Raw genomic sequence first — 22,283 nt, 5'->3', positions numbered from 1 at the left:
GGTTAAGAACAGTTTCAGGTTAAGAATGGACCTCTGGAAGGAATTAAGTATGTAACCAGAAGTACCACTGTATTTAAGTACTGTAGTTAAATAGAAAACGATGCAGAAGGGGGGCACCTTTCAGACATGGTGGGGTGCCTTGAATTTGTTCATTATCTTTGTCTGGTTGTTGAGTTTAAAGATTTAGAAGAATGATGGCAGCCAATGGTAAAATTAATTTAAATTACAAGTAAGATTTGCAGGTTTCTAGAATGAAGTTCATGCAATTGTTTACCTTGCCTACATAGATATTTAGAATAAAACACTAAGGTAGTTGATATTAATCAAAATTAAGTGTTTTATTTTCCTCTCAAAATACTGCAAAACTGTTAACTGGCATGTGACTCTTTCTTGTAGTACTAATGAAATTAAAGTCCAGCTCTCTCCCTGCCAACATATTTCTCCATGTATGCAACACTCACAAAAAGAATTAACATCATCTTCTATTTTATTGATTTACTGATTACTGCTGCAGTGAAGAACTGTTTCTTATTAAATAAACTTAAAGAATTGAAGGTGACATTCTGGACTGCATTCTTCAGGACTATAACTGCTTCATTTTACTGTTAAATTCACACAGCTTGTTTCTTTCATTTCTGGGAACACAAAAGTGAGTTTACTAGCATGACAATCTCCAGTCATAACTAAGCTTACTGCTGCAACAACTCAACAGGCATCTTTAGGCTGCACAGCAAAATATTTTGCAATTGCCTAAACTTTTCTTATTGTTTCTCCATCTGCTGCCCTCCCTTAAACTAGCAGACAATCTCTCCTTGTTCATACTGTGGTTCTCCCCCTCCTTCCCCCCTGCCAGTTTTCTCCTTTTTCCAAAGGTTGTGGGTAGGAAATCCTTCGGAGTCTTCCCCCGCCTCCTGTTCTCCAGTGACATCATATATGGGCTGACTGCTTAAAGTCTAGGCATGCGTTTGTTTAAGAAACATACCCAAGTGTGCAGTATATGGAAGCAAGGTCTACTGTTGCTGGCTAGGGCATTTCAGCATGCAAAGGCAAGGCAAAGCAGCTTCAAAATATCTCCATCTTTCCTGGAGCAGAAGAAAATGATTTTGATATGTGGTTCTCTTATTAAACCAAATGGGGTGATACGTACTCGGATGTAATATATGGCAAGAGAAAGCAGCCGTTCTCCCTAGAACGACGCAGACTGCCAGACAATTGTTCTGGCACCAGGAGGAGAATCTACACAAAAGGGGTCTGTGGATTTTTATGCTCCTTCAGAAGAAAAAGCCATTACAAGGTCGGTGTCTATACATTTTCTTTGTTGTCAATTGGCACACAACTTTTCTGTAGTTTTTTCAGATTGTAGATTACATATGGATGGGTCTGCTGCTACATTTTATGTGCCGCCAAAATTCATACATACTAAGGCACACAGTTTAGTTTTTTCTTTTATTGAATCCAATGAATTTTTAGGGTGCTCCATTACAAGTATAATGTGTAATGTTCTTGACTGCATTGTTTCATGTTTATACAAGAGGGAAGGAAATCCCCCACCCACCAACATTCAGAAAAGTTGGCTGATGGTGATCAGGAAAAACAATTGTACTGCTTGATCTGCACAACAAAAAGGATTTTCTTAGCATAGTCCTCCTAAAAGAAAATGAAACTAATCAAGAAGTACCCCTGAAATAGTGTCACAGGCTTCTCCCCAAATATATTACTAGGAGAATCTACAATTAAAGCCTTAACTTTTCCTATTGATAAATCACTATTCCTGCTGTACACCCAAATGGACATTTTGATCAGGGGCTCTCATTAAAACTTGGATTTTCCATTGCCATTTAACACTTTCTTATTCATAGAATAGCTTTTACTGTCTAATGACAGTGTTAACCTGAAGGAATTTACTGCTCGAAAAACTAAAAAATTGCATGACCAGTCCTGAATGGGAAAAAGTAAACCCAGCGTAAGTTGTTAGTGATCCAGCTACAAGTATTAATTTTGAAAGCGTATAGCTGAAGATTACCCAAAAGCTGTAATCTACACTGAACATCACAAAGAGCAACAGCTGACTATGAACCCTGGATTCACAGTAACAGTGATGTTCCATGTTACAGTGGAGTAGATTAATAACACGATTTGCAGATGAAAGTAACAGCCTGGCTTCAATAACTAGCTCTTAAAATGATTGCATTTTAGAATCTATCATAGTACATAAAACTAATACATGTAGTAGACAGTAGCTCAAATTATTATCAAATGTTTATTCAGACAAAAGCAGCATAGTTCCTAAATTCATTAGGACATCTAGCTGGGGAACAAGGTAGTCTCTGGGTCTAGGGTCACCAATATTCACACAGTCAGCACTGATGGTAATAAATGGACAACAGTTTATTTCCACATTTCGTGTATGAAAAGCAATTTTGGAGCCTTAAGCAACTACTAATGACTCCAAGAATTACTATGAAGTCATTTCAGGAGTTTTTTATTAGCCGTACTTTAAAATGTGGGTTCCTGTGTTATTTAAACTCCATAACATTTAAGTACTTTAATAGTGGTTTTAAAGGTGATTTAAAAGAATATATTCTTTAAAATATGCCGATTAAGTCTGGAATATGCTAATACAAGAGCACACATTTTTGCTGTTAGTAAAAATGAGCTTTCAACATTAGTTTCCTTGAAGCTACTGCTATTTAGTTGCAGCAGATGCTCATTTCAACTTTGACACTGGCTGTGATTCAGGGACTTTCCTCACTGTAATCTTTGAAAGATAAAGAAATCCAAGTACTGGCTATTTCATAGCTGACAATGGGAAACCTATGTTTGTACTTGCGGTAACTCATTTGTTGGATAGCTGCCATCATGTGGAAAGAAGCCCAGTTCATTTCAGCAGAATGTACTTTCGCATAACCAACACAAAACAACAAAACAAATAATCAATGTAGGACATAGACTGGGTCTTCCCAAACATTTCCTCTTGAACATGAAACTGCACCTAGCTATGAACAGCTTTCCTAAACTCCACCTGATAGTGTAGGATTAAGAACAGCAGTTGCTGGAAAAGGAATGCAAGAACAAAATGCATGTGTCCATGGATTGCAGCCTATGAATTTTAGGATCAATTTAGTTCCAGTACTCTGAAAGTGAGATGAACCATTTCTGCCCAAGAAGACTTAAAAATCAACACTCTTAACCAAGCTTTGATGTCAACACACATGTGATTAACACAATTTAACATGGCACTATTGAGATTAGGGTTCTGTACTTAAATGTCTGCAATTTACAGTTTATTTTGGACTACAATATTCTGGCAAGGATTGGGATGTTCAACATATTCAAAATGTTTGCCAGATTCAGTGGTGCATAAAGATATGAGAAATTGAAATGGTTCTGTGTATAGCAGACTGAATAAGAGACGTGCATTGAAACTTAGGGTCCACACCTAACATTTTTGTATGTTAATATGAAAACCACCATTCAAGTAACAAATGACCTTTTTGTACACATGTCAAAATATGCTAAAATAACATTCCCTTGCAACCCATTTATGAAAGGTACAGTTTCAACAAGACAGTACTGTGAAAATTAATCAATCTTGAGCAGATGCCTTTGTTCCACTATGTCAATTCAGCTAGGCTGACTTTGCTTTAAAAATAAAACTTTACTTGTTACTAATTAATGTATAGAAAGTTCAGTGAGAAAAAGCAAGTTTCCTCAATTGCCTTTAAAGAAGTAGTTATGTTGCTTTAAGTAAAGTGTTGCTCACAATACCCATCTGAACTCATCTAGAAAATTGAGAAAGTAATAAATATAAATACACTGGCTTGCTTTGTTTCCATAATAATACAATGTGTTACTGAACAATTCACATTCGGTAGGTTAACTTCAGGACATAAAGGCTCAGTTGCCTTGGTAGGTGCTGGAGGTTTTTAAGCAGAGGTTGGGTGATGCAGAAGAGGTTTTTTCTATATTGGAGCAGAGAACCTTTGGAGGACACACAATGATAACATACATTATACACTAATAAATTAAGCACACGGTAGAAAACAGGGTTACAGAATGGATTTCCTCACACTGACAAGGCACTTGAGGAAGGAAGCCACACAGCAGCGCTGTGTCCATTATATAAGCACTAAGAGAAATCTTAATTCTTTGAGTGCTAGTTGAACCAAAATGGTGCCAGTCATATATATGGAGGCATGGGTTTATAGAAGAATAAAAAATATTGAGGGGGAAATCCCACAGGACTCCCCTCCTCCAAGCAACTTTCCAATGAGGACTGATCATCTTTTATTGGCCACAGAATACTGATTGCCTGTTGGAAGGGAGACAAAAAATCTGTCAGGAGGGGAAATGGAACTGAGCATTCTGAACAGGAGCACTTCAACATTTTGCTGCAGGTTCCACTTATCTGAGAACGGAGAAGGGAAATAAACATAAGGAAAATTTCAGAGATTTTATGTGGGGGAAATGAGGGAGTTATCTTACGATGGAATGTTTAGGGGTTCATAAGCAATAGCTTCCTTGACCAATGCCTAAAGCCATGAAAAACATTAAGCACTGTCCCCATGGGTTCTTATTTGATGCATACATCAAAGTACTTTCATGTCTGAATACAGTATGTATAATGTACACCCATGGGCAAATGGACCTGTCCAATAGCTGCTACTGTAAGTGATGGGTTGTAGCCAAAACTGGTTTTTGCTTGACCCAGACCCTTAGTCTTCGAAGAGTCTAGAAATTATCTTCCAAGCACCCAGAAGGGAACATCTTAACAAATACCTATGGTAGCAGTATCTCATAAACCCATTAAGTATTGAAGACAGCCTCAGCTGGAAGGAAACTAGATATGTTTGTTGAAACACTCAAAGAACTCTAAGAATGCTTGCAGAAGCTATGCTGGTTCTGCTTTAGCAAGACTTCTTATTCTATTATATGCTTGGTCATTCTATCTTTAACAGTACTTTCCACTTTTCCCAGAATAGATGTTATGTTAACCAGCCTGTAATTACCAGGAAACTCCATGGATCCCTTTTTAAAAACTGGTGTTAAACTGACCACTTTGCAAACCTCAAGCATGGAGACTGGTCTGAGGCACTATTTATATATTTTTACTGGAAGACCAGCAATTCTACATTTCAGTTGTTTAAGGACTCTCAAGTGGATGTCATCTGGACCCAGTGAATTTGTCATTTTTAAAAGGTGTAATAAGGCCTAGAACTTTGTCTCTTGTCAGCACTATCTGTCTCAGTTCCTCAGGCTCTCTTCCTGTGATAATTAGTTCCAGCACATGGATCTGTTGTTAGCAATGTGCTCCTCAAATTCATTTTTTAGCATCCATTATGGTCCGCCTATATTTATTTGCCAAAGTTTGTGTTCAGTTTTGTTCTTCTCATTTCGACAAGGCTTTCATTTTTAAAGGAAACTGGTCTTTAATAGCTTCTTTTGACTCTGCTTGTTAATCATGAAATCATCCTCTTGGCAAGGTGGTACATTCTTGATCCATGGTATACATTCTTGCTGAGCTACTATTGTGGCTCTAAATAACTCCCAGTTATTCTACATTTTGATCCTCTTGCCGTTGCCTTTCCCCTTTCCCCTTGCCAATCTCACCATTTGGGAGAAGACTGTGAAAATTGAATTTGATAGCATTATAGCTATGGTTCCATGGCCAACTGTTCTTTTACACTTACACACACACACACACACACACACACACACACACACACACACACACACTTCTGCCATTACAATGAAAAACCTAATCTAAACAAGAAGTAGTAGAAGAGAAAAAGAGCTATCAGAATACAGAGTCTTCTCTCACAGATATATCCGAACTTTTATCCCATACAGAGAAGGCTGAACCCTCCCATCTCTCACCTGGCAGCATTTGCCTCTTCCTCCAAGCCTCCAATCCTGGAAGATCTCTGCTTCCCTGCTTGGAAGTGGCTAGTCATGCTGGGCTTGCAAACAGGTCCCCCAAAGTGATTAACCCACAAACAATTTATTATACTTTCCTGCCCATCTACACATACCTATGTTAGCCAGAACTACTTCAGTGCATTGACATCACATGCTGCAAATATGAAGCAAAATGGTTGGAAGCAATTGTCTTCGTCTATCCCACAGAAGTGCCTCAAGATCATGCTACTTGCCTGTTTGGCCCTGAAGTACTAGATTATTTGATGCTGAAGCAACTCCAATGCAACACTGCCAAATAGTGATGGAAATGGTCTTAGTGCTTTGAATAATGGGGGAAATCTACAGAACCACCATATAGCAACCATTAGACTGAAGGAGAGGCTGCTGAATCCAGGAAGGAATTATTGGAAGGTCGCCTTTAGATTCACTTTCATAGAATCCTAGAAGCCTATTGCTAGTATTATCTCTATATAGTTGTCAACCTATTAGAATTCTCCTGCATTTTAAAGCCATTCCAAGTCATGTTTTATAGCATTACTATTGCCCAATAACTCATATTTTAGCTGACTGATCTATTTGTGGTGTAAATATATAACATGATTTCCTTCCCCCCCTTATTTTTTTTTACTGGGAATACAGTATGACTAAGTTTGGAGGGGATAACACCCTACAGAAATCTTAGTAAATATCCTACAGAAATCTTAGTTCTCTATCCTTGGTGACTGATGGATTTGATAGCATTTTTAATAAAAGGACCTTAACAATAATTTTTTAATTTTGTTTTTTCCATTTAGCTTACTTGAAAATGAAGGCATTCTCATGGACTTTGAGTTTGCTGTTACTTCTGTTACTACCAAATGGACACTGCACAAAACAGCTGAAACTCAAAAACACTCTCAGACGAAACCCACGTTCTACAGAAGGGGGAGAGGAAGGGAAAAAGTGTGGCTATACATTTATTGTCCCTGAACAAAAAATAACCGGACCAATTTGTGTCAATACCAAAGGGCCAGGGCCAGAGAACAAAAAAGATGAAATTACTAGAATGGACATCGAGAATCTGAAGGATGTATTATCCAAACAAAAGAGAGAGATTGATCTCTTGCAGTTAGTGGTGGATGTGGATGGGAATATAGTAAATGAAGTAAAACTGTTGAGAAAAGAGAGCCGCAACATGAATTCCAGGGTTACTCAGCTGTACATGCAACTTCTGCACGAGATAATCCGCAAGCGGGACAATTCCCTTGAGCTTTCCCAGCTGGAAAACAAAATCCTCAATGTCACAACTGAAATGCTGAAAATGACTACAAGGTACAGAGAACTGGAAGTTAAATATGCAACACTAACTGATCTTGTAAATAATCAGTCAGTGGTCATCTCACTGTTGGAAGAGCAATGTCTGCGGATATTCTCTCGCCAGGACACACATGGCTCTCCTCCTTTAGTTCAAGTGGTGCCTCACCACATTCCTAACAGTCAACAATACACTCCTGGACTCCTGGGAAGTAATGAAATTCAAAGAGATCCAGGCTACCCTAGAGACAGAGATGTAAGGCCGCCCCCTGATCCTGCTACTTCTCCTACAAAAAGCCCTTTCAGGATCCCACCGTTAACTTTAATCAATGAAGGTAAGACATCTACTGCTATTTCTAGAACTATTAACTATGAACCTTTGGGGTGGGAGCTTCTCAGACAATCTGAAGACTTCTGGTTGGTGACTGTGAAGAAAACACAAACCAAAGCCAAAAATCATTGATCTTACACTCAGATGGCCAGTTTTCACCCGAAAGCCTTTGTCCCACAAACCTGCTTCTTTCAGCTAGGAATGACCAAATGAAACCTTTTCAAAAGGGTGCTGACCAACTTATGGAACTGTATCATAGCTGTCAAGTGTCCCTTATTTGAAGGGACGGGTCCCTTATTCCAACGCTATGTCCTGCTGCTGCCCCTTATTGATGGATGTCCCTTAAATTTCAAAGGAAGCAGCTCCTCTCCCTCCCTCCCTGCCGGCCAGGGAGGAGGGAGGCTCCAACTGTGTTGCTTGGCTGTGTTGCTCACCCAATAAGAAGTCTAAGAACGACTAGGGGGTGGAGCTTGCATGCCTTGTGTGTGGCTAGTTAATGCAAGCTGAGGGGGTTTTTGAATGCTGGATGCCATTTTGTTGCATGTGCTGCTGCAAACTTTGCAGTGCAAAGCCAGGCTGGGAAGCCATCTTAAGTTGAGGCTGCATAGGCCTTGTGGTGCATGTGATTCAGATTCTATTCAGTTGAACCTCTGGTTACAAAGTTGGTTGGACAGTGTTCTCTAAGCTACCAGCATGAGTTTGACCAGACTGCAGGAGGACAGGAGGACTGGAGTGCCTGGAACAGGTGAGGCTGCAGGTCCCTTATTTTGGGCGCTGGTCCCTTATTTTCAAGGCTGCTGGTCCCTTATTTTCAAATCTATAAGTTGACAGCTATGAACTGTATGAAGAGTGTTCTGACCTAAGAGACTGTAGTTTTGTCATGCTCTTTGTTAAAGAAAGTAGCATGAGCCATTTTCCCGCCGCCTTTACCTACTTCATATCTTCTAGCAGCTTTAAGCAGTTACATCCCAGCAGCACACTGTACGCAATGTAGGTCTCAGTCCAGTGTCTGAGACCATTTGTTGTTGTTGTTGTTGTTTAGTCGTTTAGTCGTGTCCGACTCTTCGTGACCCCATGGACCAGAGCACGCCAGGCACCTCTGTCCTCCACTACCTCCCGCAGTTTGGTAAAACTCATTCTGGTAACCTCGAAAACACTACCCAACCATCTCGTCCTCTGTTGCCCCCTTCTCCTTGTGCCCTCCATCTTTCCCAGCATCAGTGTCTTCTCCAGGGAGTCTTCTCTTCTCATGAGGTGGCCAAAGTACTGGAGCCTCAGCTTCATGATCTGTCCTTCCAGTGAGCACTCAGGGCTGATTTCCTTAAGAATGGATGCGTTTGATCTCCCTGCAGTCCATGGGACTCTCAAGAGTCTCCTCCAGCACCATAATTCAAAAGCATCAATTCTTTGGCGATCAGCCTTCTTTATGGTCCAGCTCTCACTTCCATACATCACTACTGGGAAGACCATGGCTTTAACCATCACTACTGGGACTGAGACCATTTACTCACAGCAAAAGCTTTGTTTGTATAACATGTTTCTGTATACAGGCAATGGCTCCAATGGCTGCAAGTTTCTACCCTGGTAAAATCTACAAAATATTGTTGAGGGTGTGCTATGTAATCAAGCTTTCAAGTTATTTTTTTCTAAAAACAAAAGGCTAAATTTATTTCAATGGTGACAAATTATTCAGACAATTGTAAGCTACAGGACTAAAACTATCATCCATTTGTAGAGGCCTGACATTTCTGCAACTGATATAGATTATATGGACAACAAAGTTAGGAGAGAATTTGAAAAAGAGATCAATATTACTGTCCTCTAAAGGTAACTATCTAGCTGCTATAATGTTTTAAGGAGTAATGGAAGATTATGGTTCAATATTTTTTAATATAATGACACCTGTTGATACTGATATATATATAAACTATTTATTTCTGGAAAGGGTAAAAGAAGAGAATATTGTAGCTAACAATCTGCTTCATTCAGCACATTCTTGATGATAATTTACTAGCTAACTGTGAAAAATCACCTGGGGATTACAAGAGCTGTAGAAAGTATCCATGAATGATATGATTTATGATACATCTGGAAGAAATTTCATTTCTGCAACAGCCAGGATTCAAAACTCTACATTTTAAAATTCTTCTATCTGTGAAATCATTTCTTCTTGCATATTATATTCTTCCACAGAGAAATGCCTAGCTTTGTCTTCTGTCACAGCTGGCCATTTTGACCAGCATTCAAAGAAAAACCACATACTGAATGAACAGCTGCTGATACAAAGAGGGATACAGTGCAAATGAAATACTAGATGTAAATAGTACTTAATTATTTGCATAATATGTAACACATTGGGAACAGAGCTAATTATTAATCAAGGTATAAGGCTGCCCAATCATACAGCAACAAAGCAACACTTTTGCCATGGTGTCGGAGGACACTTGCCCTTTCACATTTTAACATAGCAAACATCTTAGAATCTGACTGCTGTGTAAGTGTGAATATATGAAATTGGGTACAAAAAGGCAGATCTCAAAAACGAATCTGTGCACAGTGTCTTGTAAACAAGGCCCACTAAATTCTACATCGCTTACTTGCACCTTGGTGTGGGCAGAACTGTAACCAAAGTAACACAACTACCTATTTCTCTAGCATTGTTGGGAAAGGAAATCTAATAAACAATACCATTTTAGGTCTCCTAAAATGAACAGAGAGGGAAGAAATGGGACTCAGTGCAGGAATACCAAACATTTACTATATATACTTCAGTTAATAATGAATATTGTTAGAAAAGTGTGCCAGTGGTGCATGTGTATATCCATTTGCCCATTAGCAAAACTTGTTAGCACTCAGTATTTCCCTCAGAAAGGCAACCTTTGAGGCCTAAGCTGGCAAGAAAAGCCTATTTCAACTGACATACAGCACTGCTGGTGGGGTTCAGCATTAGGGCTAATTTAGGGTCCAAAACTACACCTGGAACCTCACCACCCTGAGACAAAATTCCTTAAAAGCTTAAGATAGATATTTACTTCTATCTGGAAACAGAAAAATGGAACGAGACCAGTGTGGCCACCGTAAATGATATATGTCACAATGAATTTGGCAAAGGCATTTATTTAAGGCTAGAAGGATATCTTTACAAGTTATGAATAGCTTTTGCAAAACTATTTATAACTTACTTCTCCATAAATTGATCAATAAAAAAATCCTTCAACAAGAGATGAATTTCCATACCCTCAGAGTTTTACCCACATGGAAAATTTACAATGAGGTGGAAGGCATTTGTGCAGAGCTGTTCACCCCAATGTTTTATGACGTTCTTCTTCTGAAACACGAAAAACTGGCTACAAAATAATCTGACATGGGCTAATAAGTCCTAAGAATTGAAAATAAGTTAAGTCTCACTTCCTTGTTTCTTTGTTTCCATTGCTTGAATCTGTTAATATAATAGTCTATAATTGAAATAATATATAGAATTATATTCATAAGATCTGGAAACTTCCTTCAAATGAACTGAGAGCTTAACAGGCAGGAGGCAACATGAAAATATTTTAGACATTGCTTAGCCCCCCCCCCCATATTTCCCATTGGAAAGGCATGTGCAGCAGGAGAGGGGAAATTTGAGGCTGAAACCACTAGTGAAACAATCTTCTTGTGCATTCGTTTGAGACATTCTCTTCCCTGGACTTTGAAAGATGGAAAATGTTCTACCTAAACTGGGAAACATTGGGGAAGGGGGCAGGGAGCTTGTCTATAGCTCAGTGGCAGGAGCACATGCTTTATTTTTCTTTATTAACTCCCAGGGTGGTTTCCAATAAAATTATAAAACTATAATAGAACATATCAAGATACACATAGGATAACATCCAATGTAAAATTATTACAAAAGAAGAGCAGTAAATCTAGTGACCCTACCACCAGATTGAAATCAAACAACTCAAATCACTCATAGGCCTAAAAGAAGAGGCATGTGTCCATCAAACATCAGAAGCTCATTAATGTTGTCGCAGCACGATAGAGAAGGTCCTGTCCCATGTCATTGCATAGTGAGCCCGGTTCGACAGTGCGACATTAAATAGACTTTCCTTCTAATCGCAGGCCCAGGCCACTCAGTAAAGGGAAAGGAAGAATAAGAGGTACCTTGGTCCTGGGTCATTCGGACTTTACAAACCAAACCATACTTTGGGCCTAGTAATATATAGGTAGCCAATGAAGATCCTTGGATCATCCAGTCCAGTACAACATCATCTGACATATATAGCATGTAGAGACAGAGATGGGTGTCGTTTGTATATTGGTGACATCAATCCCCACCGCAATGAGCACCTCCAACGGCTTCATAATTATCATTGGGGCAGAACTGAATCTTGCGGAATCCCACAGCACAACTGCCAAGGGATTAAGCAGGAGCCTCCCAATATCATTCTCTGCAGCTTGTCCGGCAGGAAGCAGCAGAATCATTGCATCACTGTGCCTCCAGCTTCCAACCCACTTCAGCAGTACGCCACGGGCAATGGTATCAAAAGTCGCTAAGAAATCTAAGAAACTCAATAGCGTTGCACTCCCCCTGTCTCTCTCCAATTAAAGGTCATCAACCAAACTGATCACCTCTGGGCCTGAAGCCAGACTGAAATCGTTCAAGAATTTGCATGCAGAAATTGAAGGTTCAACTCCTGGCAACACAAGCTGAAAAAGGAATAAAGTGCCAGGACTGAGAAAGACCGCTATTCTAGAACATGGAAACAATTACTGGTCAAAGTAGACACCACTGAACTTGATGGACTAGTGTGACTTTTCTCAGTACAAGTTAAAAATGTTTAAAAAATGATTTTCCACACCTGCAAGCCACTATGCTACAGCAACTTTTAGTATGCACTTCATCTCTACCTCTCTACCCTAGGCATGTGAAATAAATGATACCTTATGATTAGGAAAATCTGTAATGATTTAGAACAGTTTGCAAGTTTGGTCCTGCAACTGTTAGTTTTAGGCAAATGAGCATTAAGAAAAACAAGCCGTAGTTACTGTTGTCAAAGTGAAAGCATAACAATATCTTATGCTGGATCATTTTTATGCATGTCAGCTTAATAGCTTTTTACAAAATATTTTACTATTAATGTAAGTAAGCACCATTACAGAACTCTGACGTATTTTTAAACTCTCAAATTGTTTTCAAAAGGTCCATTCAAAGATTGTCAAGAAGCAAAACAAGCTGGCTACTCCAGCAGCGGGATTTATATGATCAAGCCTGAAAACAGCCATGGACCTGTGCAATTATGGTGTGAGAACAGCCTTGATCCTGGGGGCTGGACAGTTATACAAAAAAGAACAGATGGTTCTGTGAACTTCTTCACAAACTGGGACAATTACAAGGTAATCTTTTTGTGGCCAACAAGTTATGGTGCACTGTAAAACAGAAATTTGTGTGCATTGAAGGCATCTCTGTACCTGCTTCAGAATTCTTATGTCAAAGCTGTTAACAATGGCCCCCTCTACGTGCAATGTTAAGCCACACCATGGCTTAGTGCAAATGAACCAGCATTTGGGCTCCCAAAGGAGAGACTGTGGCCACTTTGCTCTGCCGGTAGTTTTGCTGTTGCGCTGAGAAAAATCTTGGTTTAGCCTAGCATGTCATCCAAACCCAGGGACGCTTGTGGCTGAACTCTCCTCAGACAAACTACAAGCTTTCACTAAGCTTTGTCCTGTGATTTACAGCTCATGGCTTGCCCAGGAGAGCTGAACTACAAGGTTTGGACACCAGGCTAAGCCAAACCATGGCTTAGCACAGTGCAACAGCAAAGTGACCAGGAAGGAGCAAAGAGTCTGCCTTTAGTGCAATCCTCTACATGTGTACTCATAATTAAGCCTCACTGAGTTCAGTGGGATGTACTCTGAGATAACCATGTATAGGTTTGCAGCCATAATCTCACTTTATGTCCATTCCTCTCCCTTCCATTTTGTCCTGTCAATATTTAAGATTATATTTTAATTCCTTATTAAGCATTTTAATGTTATACAAATATGATAGTCATCCAATTAAAAATCTCTTAGTCTGCAATCCTAGACATATTAAGAAGTTCCACTGAACAAACTTATTTCTAAATAAGTATGCATAGAATTGTGCTGTTAGTTAGCTGCTAGTCTTAGTTCATTAAAAAATTAAATCTGTATTAGCAAAAAGCAGAAATGCTGAATCAAAACACGTATTTTTAGATGATAAAGGAGGCATTTCATCCCTTAGTCTCTAAAAAAGTAAGAAATGACCCTTCTAAGATGGAATTTGCTATCTGCAGTTTTAAAAAACGCATGGATTCAAATAAATTGTTTAAAAGCTGCTTCCTGATTAACTGGAGTACCATTTAAGTTGATTAATAATAATGTATTAACCAAACTGCAGCCATAAATATTGCAGCCATATGAATAAGTAACAATCTTTACCATCACAAAAAAATAACTGAAAGCAGATAAGCAGTCTGAGAATGAAGATGCAGTGGGGCAATCCTCTACCCATATGACACCCCCATGGCTGGTTCAGAAGGAGTATCTTATATGGGTTCTGTTTTCATCCCTGCATAGAGAAGGAACCATTATGAACTCAGCCTAGAACCATGTGTGGTGTTCAGGAATTGGATGTACTGAATAAGCATAGCCAAAATCTATGGAGGTGGGTAGAATTCTGTGGCAGGTCTGCTCTAATGGCAGAACAAAGACCACCCTCTTCTGAAAATGGCAGTCCATGTTGAGCCACCTCTCCCCATAGTATTTGGTACAACATAATGTATGTTGTGAGCATCTTACCAGCCAAAGATGCTGGAGGTGGTACAAGAAAACATACAGCAGAACATGAGGTGGATTGTGCTAGATACTACATAGGAAAAGGGAAGAAGATGAACAATACACATCTTTCTTTGAACTCTCCCATCAATTAGGGTTCAGTATTGATTGGAAATTTCTCCCGGTGTTTAAATACACCAATTATAGTTATGTGATATATTTACTGTAAATAAATAACTTTCTAATTGAACTACAAGGCAATCTAATCAGAATTGTTTTGTTTTAACAGAAAGGATTTGGAAATGTTGCTGGAGAATACTGGCTGGGACTGGAAAATATTTACTTACTTTCCAATCAGGACAATTACAGACTTCTGATTGAGTTAGAAGACTGGAGTAATAAGAAAGTCTATGCAGAATACAGCAGTTTCCGACTGGAACCAGAAAACGAATTCTATCGATTGCGTCTAGGCACTTATCAAGGGAATGCTGGTGACTCCATGATATGGCACAATGGGAAACAATTTACAACACTGGACCGAGACAGAGATATGTACACAGGTAGGAAATACAGCAGTATATAACTCTACTGTTTCTTATTACAAGAAAGAATTGAGGAAATAATTCTGATCAAGTGAAGCAAAATTTAGAAAACAAACAAAACTATCCTCTAATGTTCAAGCTCATACACACAGCATCTTCATGTAAGATGACTCAAACATGCACAACTGGCACATTACTTTTGGCAATGGTAAAACCACGTTAATTTCACACAGCAAATGTTCAAATGCACCTTCATATCCTGAGAGCTACTATTTACCATGCCAGAATAAATATGGGGCCAGCAAGCCTTGCTCTGCCATCAGAAATTACCCATTCACACTATGTAAGGGCACATTCAAAGCTAGAAATACATAAAACTACATGCATTCAACATGTAGGGATTTGCCTTTGTCCAAATCTAGTGAAAGATTTGGGGCTTAAAGAAGACTGCAAAGTACAGGTTCATAGTAACGTCTAAAGAATGAATAGTGACAAGACACAGGATATAAGGAAGGTACTGTATTATAGGGGACACGGGTGGCGCTGTGGGTAAAACCTCAGTGCCTAGGGCTTGCTGATCGCATGGTCGGCGGTTCAAATCCCCACAGCGGGGTGAGCTCCCGTCTTTCGGTCCCAGCTCCTGCCCACCTAGCAGTTCGAAAGCACCCCTAAAGTGCAAGTAGATAAATAGGTACCGCTTTATAGCGGGAAGGTAAACGGCGTTTCCGTGTGCTGCGCTGGTGCTGGCTCGCCAGAGCAGCTTCGTCACGCTGGCCACGTGACCCGGAAGTGTCTGCGGACAGCGCTGGCCCCCGGCCTCTTAAGTGAGATGGGCGCACAACCCTAGAGTCGGACACGACTGGCCCGTACGGGCAGGGGTACCTTACCTTACCTTACTACTGTATTATACTCAATGTATCCAAAACAAATTACACCAGTGAATATGCAATGAAACCAAACAAAACACTGTTAATCAGAAAAAACAAATCAGACACTGGGTTTTGACAGCTTCTTCTTTTTCACTTCAGTCAATTTTTCAACTGTCCTTGGAAGGAGTGGTAACAGCCAAGCTCCATCCTTTCGTTGGTCACAAAAGCATAAGAAGAACTAAGGTAGCAAAAAACAGAGGATAAAGTAAAGATAAGAAGAAGGACTTCCCCAAGACTCAAACTAAAAATAAATAATAAATAAATAAAATAAATAAAAAAAGGTAAAGGACCCCTGACAGTTAAGTCCAGTCACAGGCGACTCTGGGGTTGCGGCGCTTATCTCGCTTTACGGGAGCCGGCGTTTGTCTGCAGACAGTTTTTCCTGGTCATGTGACCAGCATGACTAAGCTGCTTCTGGAGCAATGGAACACTGAAACCAGAGCAGCGCACGGAAACGCTGTTTACCTTCGTGCCGGAGCGGTACCTATTTATCTACTTGCACTTTTGGGTGTGCTTTCGAACTGCTAGGTTGACAGGAGCTGGGACCGAGCAACGGGAGCTTACCCTGTCGCAGGGATTTGAACTGCCGACCTTCTGATCGGCAAGCCCAAGTGGCCCAGTGGTTTAGACCACATCGCCACCCGCATCCCTTAAGACTCAAACTAGAGCTAAAATCCAGAGGGACAAAATGGGTGAATGAAACCTAACCCCCCCCCCCCGGTATCTTATCCTTTGAGCAGGAAAGCATGGCAGTGGTTAAGGCAGGATTCTATCCTCCTTACTGTTGCCCACCTAGCAGTTTGAAAGCACGTCAAAGTGCAAGTAAATAAATAGGTACCGCTCCGGCGGGAAGTAAATGGCATTTCCGTGTGCTGCTCTGGTTCGCCAGAAGTGGCTTAGTCATGCTGGCCACATGACCCGGAAGCTGTACACTGGCTACCTCGGCCAGTAAAGCGAGATGAGCACCGCAACCCCAGAGTCGTCTGCGACTGGACCTAACAGTCAGGGGTCCCTTTACCTTTACAGGATCAAAGAAACCTGTTGCAAGTAACTTTGTGAAATTTCCACTGAAGCAAAGGGGATAAAGGTAGAAAGGTATTCTCAAGACAAGAGTGGACCCTGTTTCAGAGTGAGATATAATTCCTTCTAGAGTAAGGAGCAATAGGCAAGTACAACACATCCCCATACACAAGATGCTTTTGGGCAAAAGCACAAATATTGTGACAGGGTTCTCAGTTCTGAAACACTCATAAATAATTGTAAGTAGGAAAAGCTCTATGAACACTAGACATGTTAGCAAGTACATACAGATCCTCACTTACTCCCCACAAAGAAGGAGCACACACATCATGGAGCTCTATTAGGGAAGCTTATACACAGCAGTACTATTTTCTTAGAAACTGAAGTGAGAATACTGAGTAGGAACACGTCTCCTAGGTCTTGAGAATGACTGCCAGAACAGTCAATTGTCTCTTGAACAAGGACAATGACCTTGTTCTAGAAGATCAACATGCAAAAGGCACAATTTCCTTAACAGAGACCTTTACATTCCTTAGCAAGACCCTTACATTTTATTTGCATGGTGAAGGACTTTTCAAGCAACATAGACCTGATTTGGGACACCTAGAAGTCTACAACTTCTTCAGAATGCCAAGACCTTAGGAAGGAGCACCACTCAACCACTATGTGGGCTCAAAGAACATTTGTAGGTTTGGCTAACACAGGACCCTATATCAGCAAGTCCTGTCCTGTTGTAAGTTGCAAAGTGAGAGCTATGGGCAGTGCCACCAGATCCATAGACTTTGCCGCTAAGGAAACCACACAAAATATCTCCACTTTCTCTTATCTTACTTTAGAGACTGAGAGGAGTGGGAGGGAAAGCTCAAAGTTGACCAATGAAGACAGAACCATTTCTTCACCAAAAGACATGGGACCATTTTTAAAATTAGCCCTGACTCTGATCTCCAATGGGAGAAGAAGCTACTTGCTCAGCGATGGGATGCCACACTCTACTAAATTGGGGGTGGGATCAGGGGAATGTTGCAAGATCACAGCTAAGAGAGAAATGTGCTTGCAAGCTTAAGCTTCCTATTGGTTCAAAATACAAAGACTATTAAAGTAAGTTATTTCTGCTGTGAAATTTCACTTAACGTTTCATTTCTTCACACAGGAAACTGTGCCCATTTTCACAAAGGAGGTTGGTGGTACAATGCTTGTGCTCATTCTAACCTCAATGGAGTTTGGTACAGAGGAGGACATTACAGAAGCAAGCACCAGGATGGGATTTTTTGGGCTGAGTACAGAGGCGGATCATACTCGCTAAAAGCCGTTCAGATGATGATCAGACCCATTGATTGAGATGCTCAAAAACATTTCCAAAATATTCTCTTGAACTTCAAACTGATGTTACATTTTGAGTTGTTTGCAAGCCCTACAAAGTATTATTTTAAACATTTCTTACTGTGATATTGTATATGATAATTATGCAAGTTCTAATTGCTCACAAAGGAAGCAGGATTCTGCATTTAAAATAAATTTATGTTAATACAAGGTGTATGGGATTTAGTGGCAGTAATTAAACCTAACAATTTTGCAGGCTACAAGAAAACATCACGGATGCAGAATAGTTGAACTTTGGAACCGAAGGACAAGATGCTGCTGCTGTGTGAAGCATGCAACTCAATTCATTTTCATAGATTTAAATCTATTTAAGTTTTATTTCAAGGATTACTTCCAGTGGAAATCTAATTTTGAGATGTGGGCACACAAGTCACAAAACAGACAATGAACTAGAGAGCAACTCTGGTTTTGCAGGCGCATTTTGCATCAATAAAAGTATTCTTATTTTAAAACAGTAATGGTAACTATCATTAAGTATAGCTTTTACAGGACATGTGAACTTTGCTGCCCTTCAGATAGGAGGGCATCATGCCTAAACCTTAATGCTAAATATGAATAAAATAATAATAAAACAAGTCTTTATATAGCATTTCCCCTAAGTGTTCAATATCCTTCACGTAGGTTCTGAGTAACCCATTCATGATACTGTGAGGCAGGCTAATATTATTATTAGGCCTGTGTTGCAGATTGGGATTCAGTCCGAAAGATAAGCCATGCAGTGAGTTTAAGGCTAAACTGACTGAGGGACTTTCCAACTATGGGTAATTTGTTCATGTTATTAACTCTATAGAGTGTACCAAACATGTTACTTGGAAATAACTTGGTGGTCCACCAGTACTTCTAACTGAGTAATGCATTTAGCACAGAGGTCGTCAAACTAAGGCCCGCGGGCTGGATATGGCCCACCGGGCTCGTTAATCTGGCCCGCAACCTTGCAGACCCTGCCGCCCACTCAGTCAGTCCCCATGCTAAACAGGCGCGGTGCAGAGGCCTCGCCACATGGAGATTGACTTCCGCGACATGGCACGGCTTCTGATTGGCTTCAGGAAGCTCCTGCAGCCAATCAGAAGCCACGGACGCCTCTGGGCGCTGCCCCTTCCCTCCCGCGGGAAGGAAGCGGCAGTGGCGCGGAGGCTGCCTCCGCTGCCCAGGCCAGCGGCCTGGGCTCTGTGCCCTGCCGAGACAGAGGACGCCGATGCTGCCGAAGACGAGGCAGCATTGGTGGCTGCGGTGCCTTTTGGGAGGGGGGGTGCTTTCGGGAGGCGGTGGGTCCGGCCCCCCACAAGATCTGAGGGGCAGTGGACCCGCCCCCTCCTGAAAAAAGTTTGCTGACCCCTGATTTAGCATCTTGGCATAACCTCTGGAACTGACTGGGAAGTGTGAGGAAGGAAGGGGAAGGGGAAGCTATTGTGTGTTTCTTGGTGTAACACTGGATCTCACCCAGTGAAATTCATGGAGCAGCAACTGTTTTATTTGTCAGGTTTCTTAAAATTCTGACATTTACCCAATTTAAACATCCTACTCTGTTTAAGCTATAACTGGTAACTGGACAGGCTACAGTGGGGACCTTCCTTCCTATAATCACTTAATAAATGCTCTGTCTGCCATAAAATAATTAGATAGTACTGGATTTGGTACTTTAGGGTTGCCAAAATGACTGGGAAGTGGTTCTTATTCATTTAATTCCTTCGTGTTAGGGAAACGCAACAGCTGCTTTTTCCCTCCACAACAGAGAGTAGACAAGAAGGCGCTGGACTGGAGAGAGGTCTGGAGATCACAGCCTATTAATCTGAATTTTTGAAGCTTGAACAGTTACAGGTTACTGAAAAGGCCAAAATGTATCTGAACTACATTTTTAAAACGTGGGTGTTCTCCCCTCATTAAACCTTACTTCCAGCAATCAGGAGCAGCAGAAAAGTATTTCAAGCAGCCAGATGAATGTGGATTTTGTTTTTGCATTATTTTGACAGTGCCACGTACCATTCTGAGTTTTTAGAAACTAGTTTTAAAAACAGCAGCTGGGTTGTCAAGAGCACAGTGTGAAATACCCTCAGTAATTTCCGCTTGGTTCAACTCTGAAAACCTCATTCTTTTTTAAAAACTTAAATCTCTTTTTAGAATACATTACTGTTAAACATTCGGCTAAAAGTTATTCCAATAAGCTCATGTGAGTGGTTGACAGATACTGCTCACATTCCTAAAACTGTATCCAGAAGCATGCAAAACGACTGTATATTATGATTTTTTAAGAACTGTTTTAATGAAACAGCACAAGACCCTAGCTATATTAAACTTCAAAACTTATGGTTCACTTCGAATTAAAGAAGAAGGAACGTACCCAAATGGCTTATTTAATGGGACTTTTCAACCATAGTACTCTCACCTCAGTTCCATAAAATAACTTGTTTGCTTACCAGAAATAAGAACCCCTGCCCTTCTGATATGACTAGCACAAAAAGTTCAGCACTACAAAGAGAAATATAGTTTCCACGGATAATTTGGGGGGAGGCAAAAAGGGGTGGTTTTTGTGTTTGTGCAAGGACATGAGCAAAAGAAACCCATCCAAGGAAGGGTCAGTGCTTATCAAAGACCTTGACACCCTAACAAGTGAAACCAAAATGGGTGGGCCAAGACCCCAGTAGCATCTCAAGTGGCATTCCATAAAGTATAATGGGCTGCCACCGGAAGGAGAAAGCCAGCATGAAAACATGCACGCTGCATGCACAGAGTAACTGTCCACATGCACACGGTCCCCCTCTTAAGATATTGACCAATGCAAGAAATATGAAAGTTGCCAGATTACTACAAAATTAACATTCAGTGGGCGACTATACAGCAAGATGATGTAAAAGTATGTAGGACTTTCATATAAAAATACTATTTGCCCCAGGAAAAAACCATGCACATTAAGCACTAAATAAAAATGCAGGATTTTAGAATTGAAATTATTTTTCTTCGTTATAACAGTGTCTTGATTTTCAGCTGTGCTGCCTTATGGTTTATGAGCAAAACAGGATGAGAAAGCAATACATGGAGTGGTTTTTGTTGGGTTCTAAATCAATGTTGTATTTTTCTCTGTTCTAAAGGATATGAATATGGAACAAAGCATATGGTGATAAAAAAATGGGTGCAATCCAATAATGACGACCTGTTCATGCACTTGAGTTCTCTTCCCTTTCCTCCCCTGCAATTACTTAAGCCCCCCCCCCCAAATCTGGGCATTGGGGACCTTCTCTGCACACAAAGCTGAGGGAAGGGAAGGGAACAAATCTTGTCTCATTTTGTGACACTGCATCTTACCCAGTATCAATAAGATTGGACAAACTTCCTGTATGCCGTAGCTTTGTAAGAGCATCTCATGCCACACTGAGGTAACTGTCAATGAATTTAAACATTAAAAAACTCCCCTCCTGCTCTGTTCTATGCTCTTAACAAACAGGAAGCCACAAATGTGGCTGCCAAGGTAAACTGGATGCAATTCCAACAAAATGAGGCACAGCCCCCAATCCAAAGAAATAATTGTATTCTGCATGGTTGTTTTTTTAAAAAACGGAAGAACCAGCATTTTCCCTATTCAGTAACATAGCAATGTGGACAGACAAGCCTTTGCTAGATCAATAATGCTGCCACAACCACAAATCTTTAAGATGAGAAGAGACTTTAAAATCCCTCAGTCATATTCACATCCCTCTCACATCTGTATATGCCTTCCTTGACAGCTGCATTTAGCCCCTCCACTGTGACCTCAGGAGGGTTCCTCTCTCTTCTCCTGGCTGTGCTCTTTGAAACAGAGGATACTTGAAAAGCCATTAAAAATGCTGCCCCCATCATTTACCCCCACCCTTTTCCCTATGGTCGGTGGAAGGAAGGAAGGAAGGAAGGAAGGAAGGAAGGAAGGAAGGAAGGAAGGAAGGAGTTGGCCTAATGTAGGGTCCATACAGGCAGGGGCATCCGAAGTGGGGGGCGGGCTGCCCCGGGTGCCACTCAGGGGTGTGTGTGAAAAGATGGCCCCTGCCTCCCCCCCCAGCTGTAGAGCGGCCGAGGGCACGTGCAGTCAGTATGGATGCCATACATGCGCACTCCGTACAGGAT

General features: G+C 40.7%; 2 protein-coding genes across 3 annotated transcripts in view; one reads left to right on the top strand and one right to left on the bottom strand.

Moving 5' to 3' along the window:
- Nucleotides 1–22,283, bottom strand: part of RALGPS2 (Ral GEF with PH domain and SH3 binding motif 2) — a 95,273-nt gene that overhangs the window by 31,526 nt on the left and 41,464 nt on the right. The window lies entirely within an intron of this gene.
- On the top strand, nt 903–18,341 carry ANGPTL1 (angiopoietin like 1). Its single transcript, XM_053391264.1, has 5 exons — nt 903–1,294; nt 6,714–7,547; nt 12,726–12,919; nt 14,610–14,880; nt 17,962–18,341. Exons 1-5 carry the CDS (start codon nt 1,264–1,266, stop codon nt 18,147–18,149), a joined length of 1,518 nt encoding a protein of 505 aa, XP_053247239.1. The 5' UTR covers nt 903–1,263; the 3' UTR covers nt 18,150–18,341.

This window comes from Podarcis raffonei, chromosome 6 (genome assembly GCF_027172205.1).
Source record: "Podarcis raffonei isolate rPodRaf1 chromosome 6, rPodRaf1.pri, whole genome shotgun sequence".
NCBI lineage: Eukaryota > Metazoa > Chordata > Lepidosauria > Squamata > Lacertidae > Podarcis > Podarcis raffonei.
The sequence above is the reverse complement of the archived record's forward strand: the minus strand, read 5'-3'. Positions and strand labels throughout refer to the sequence as shown.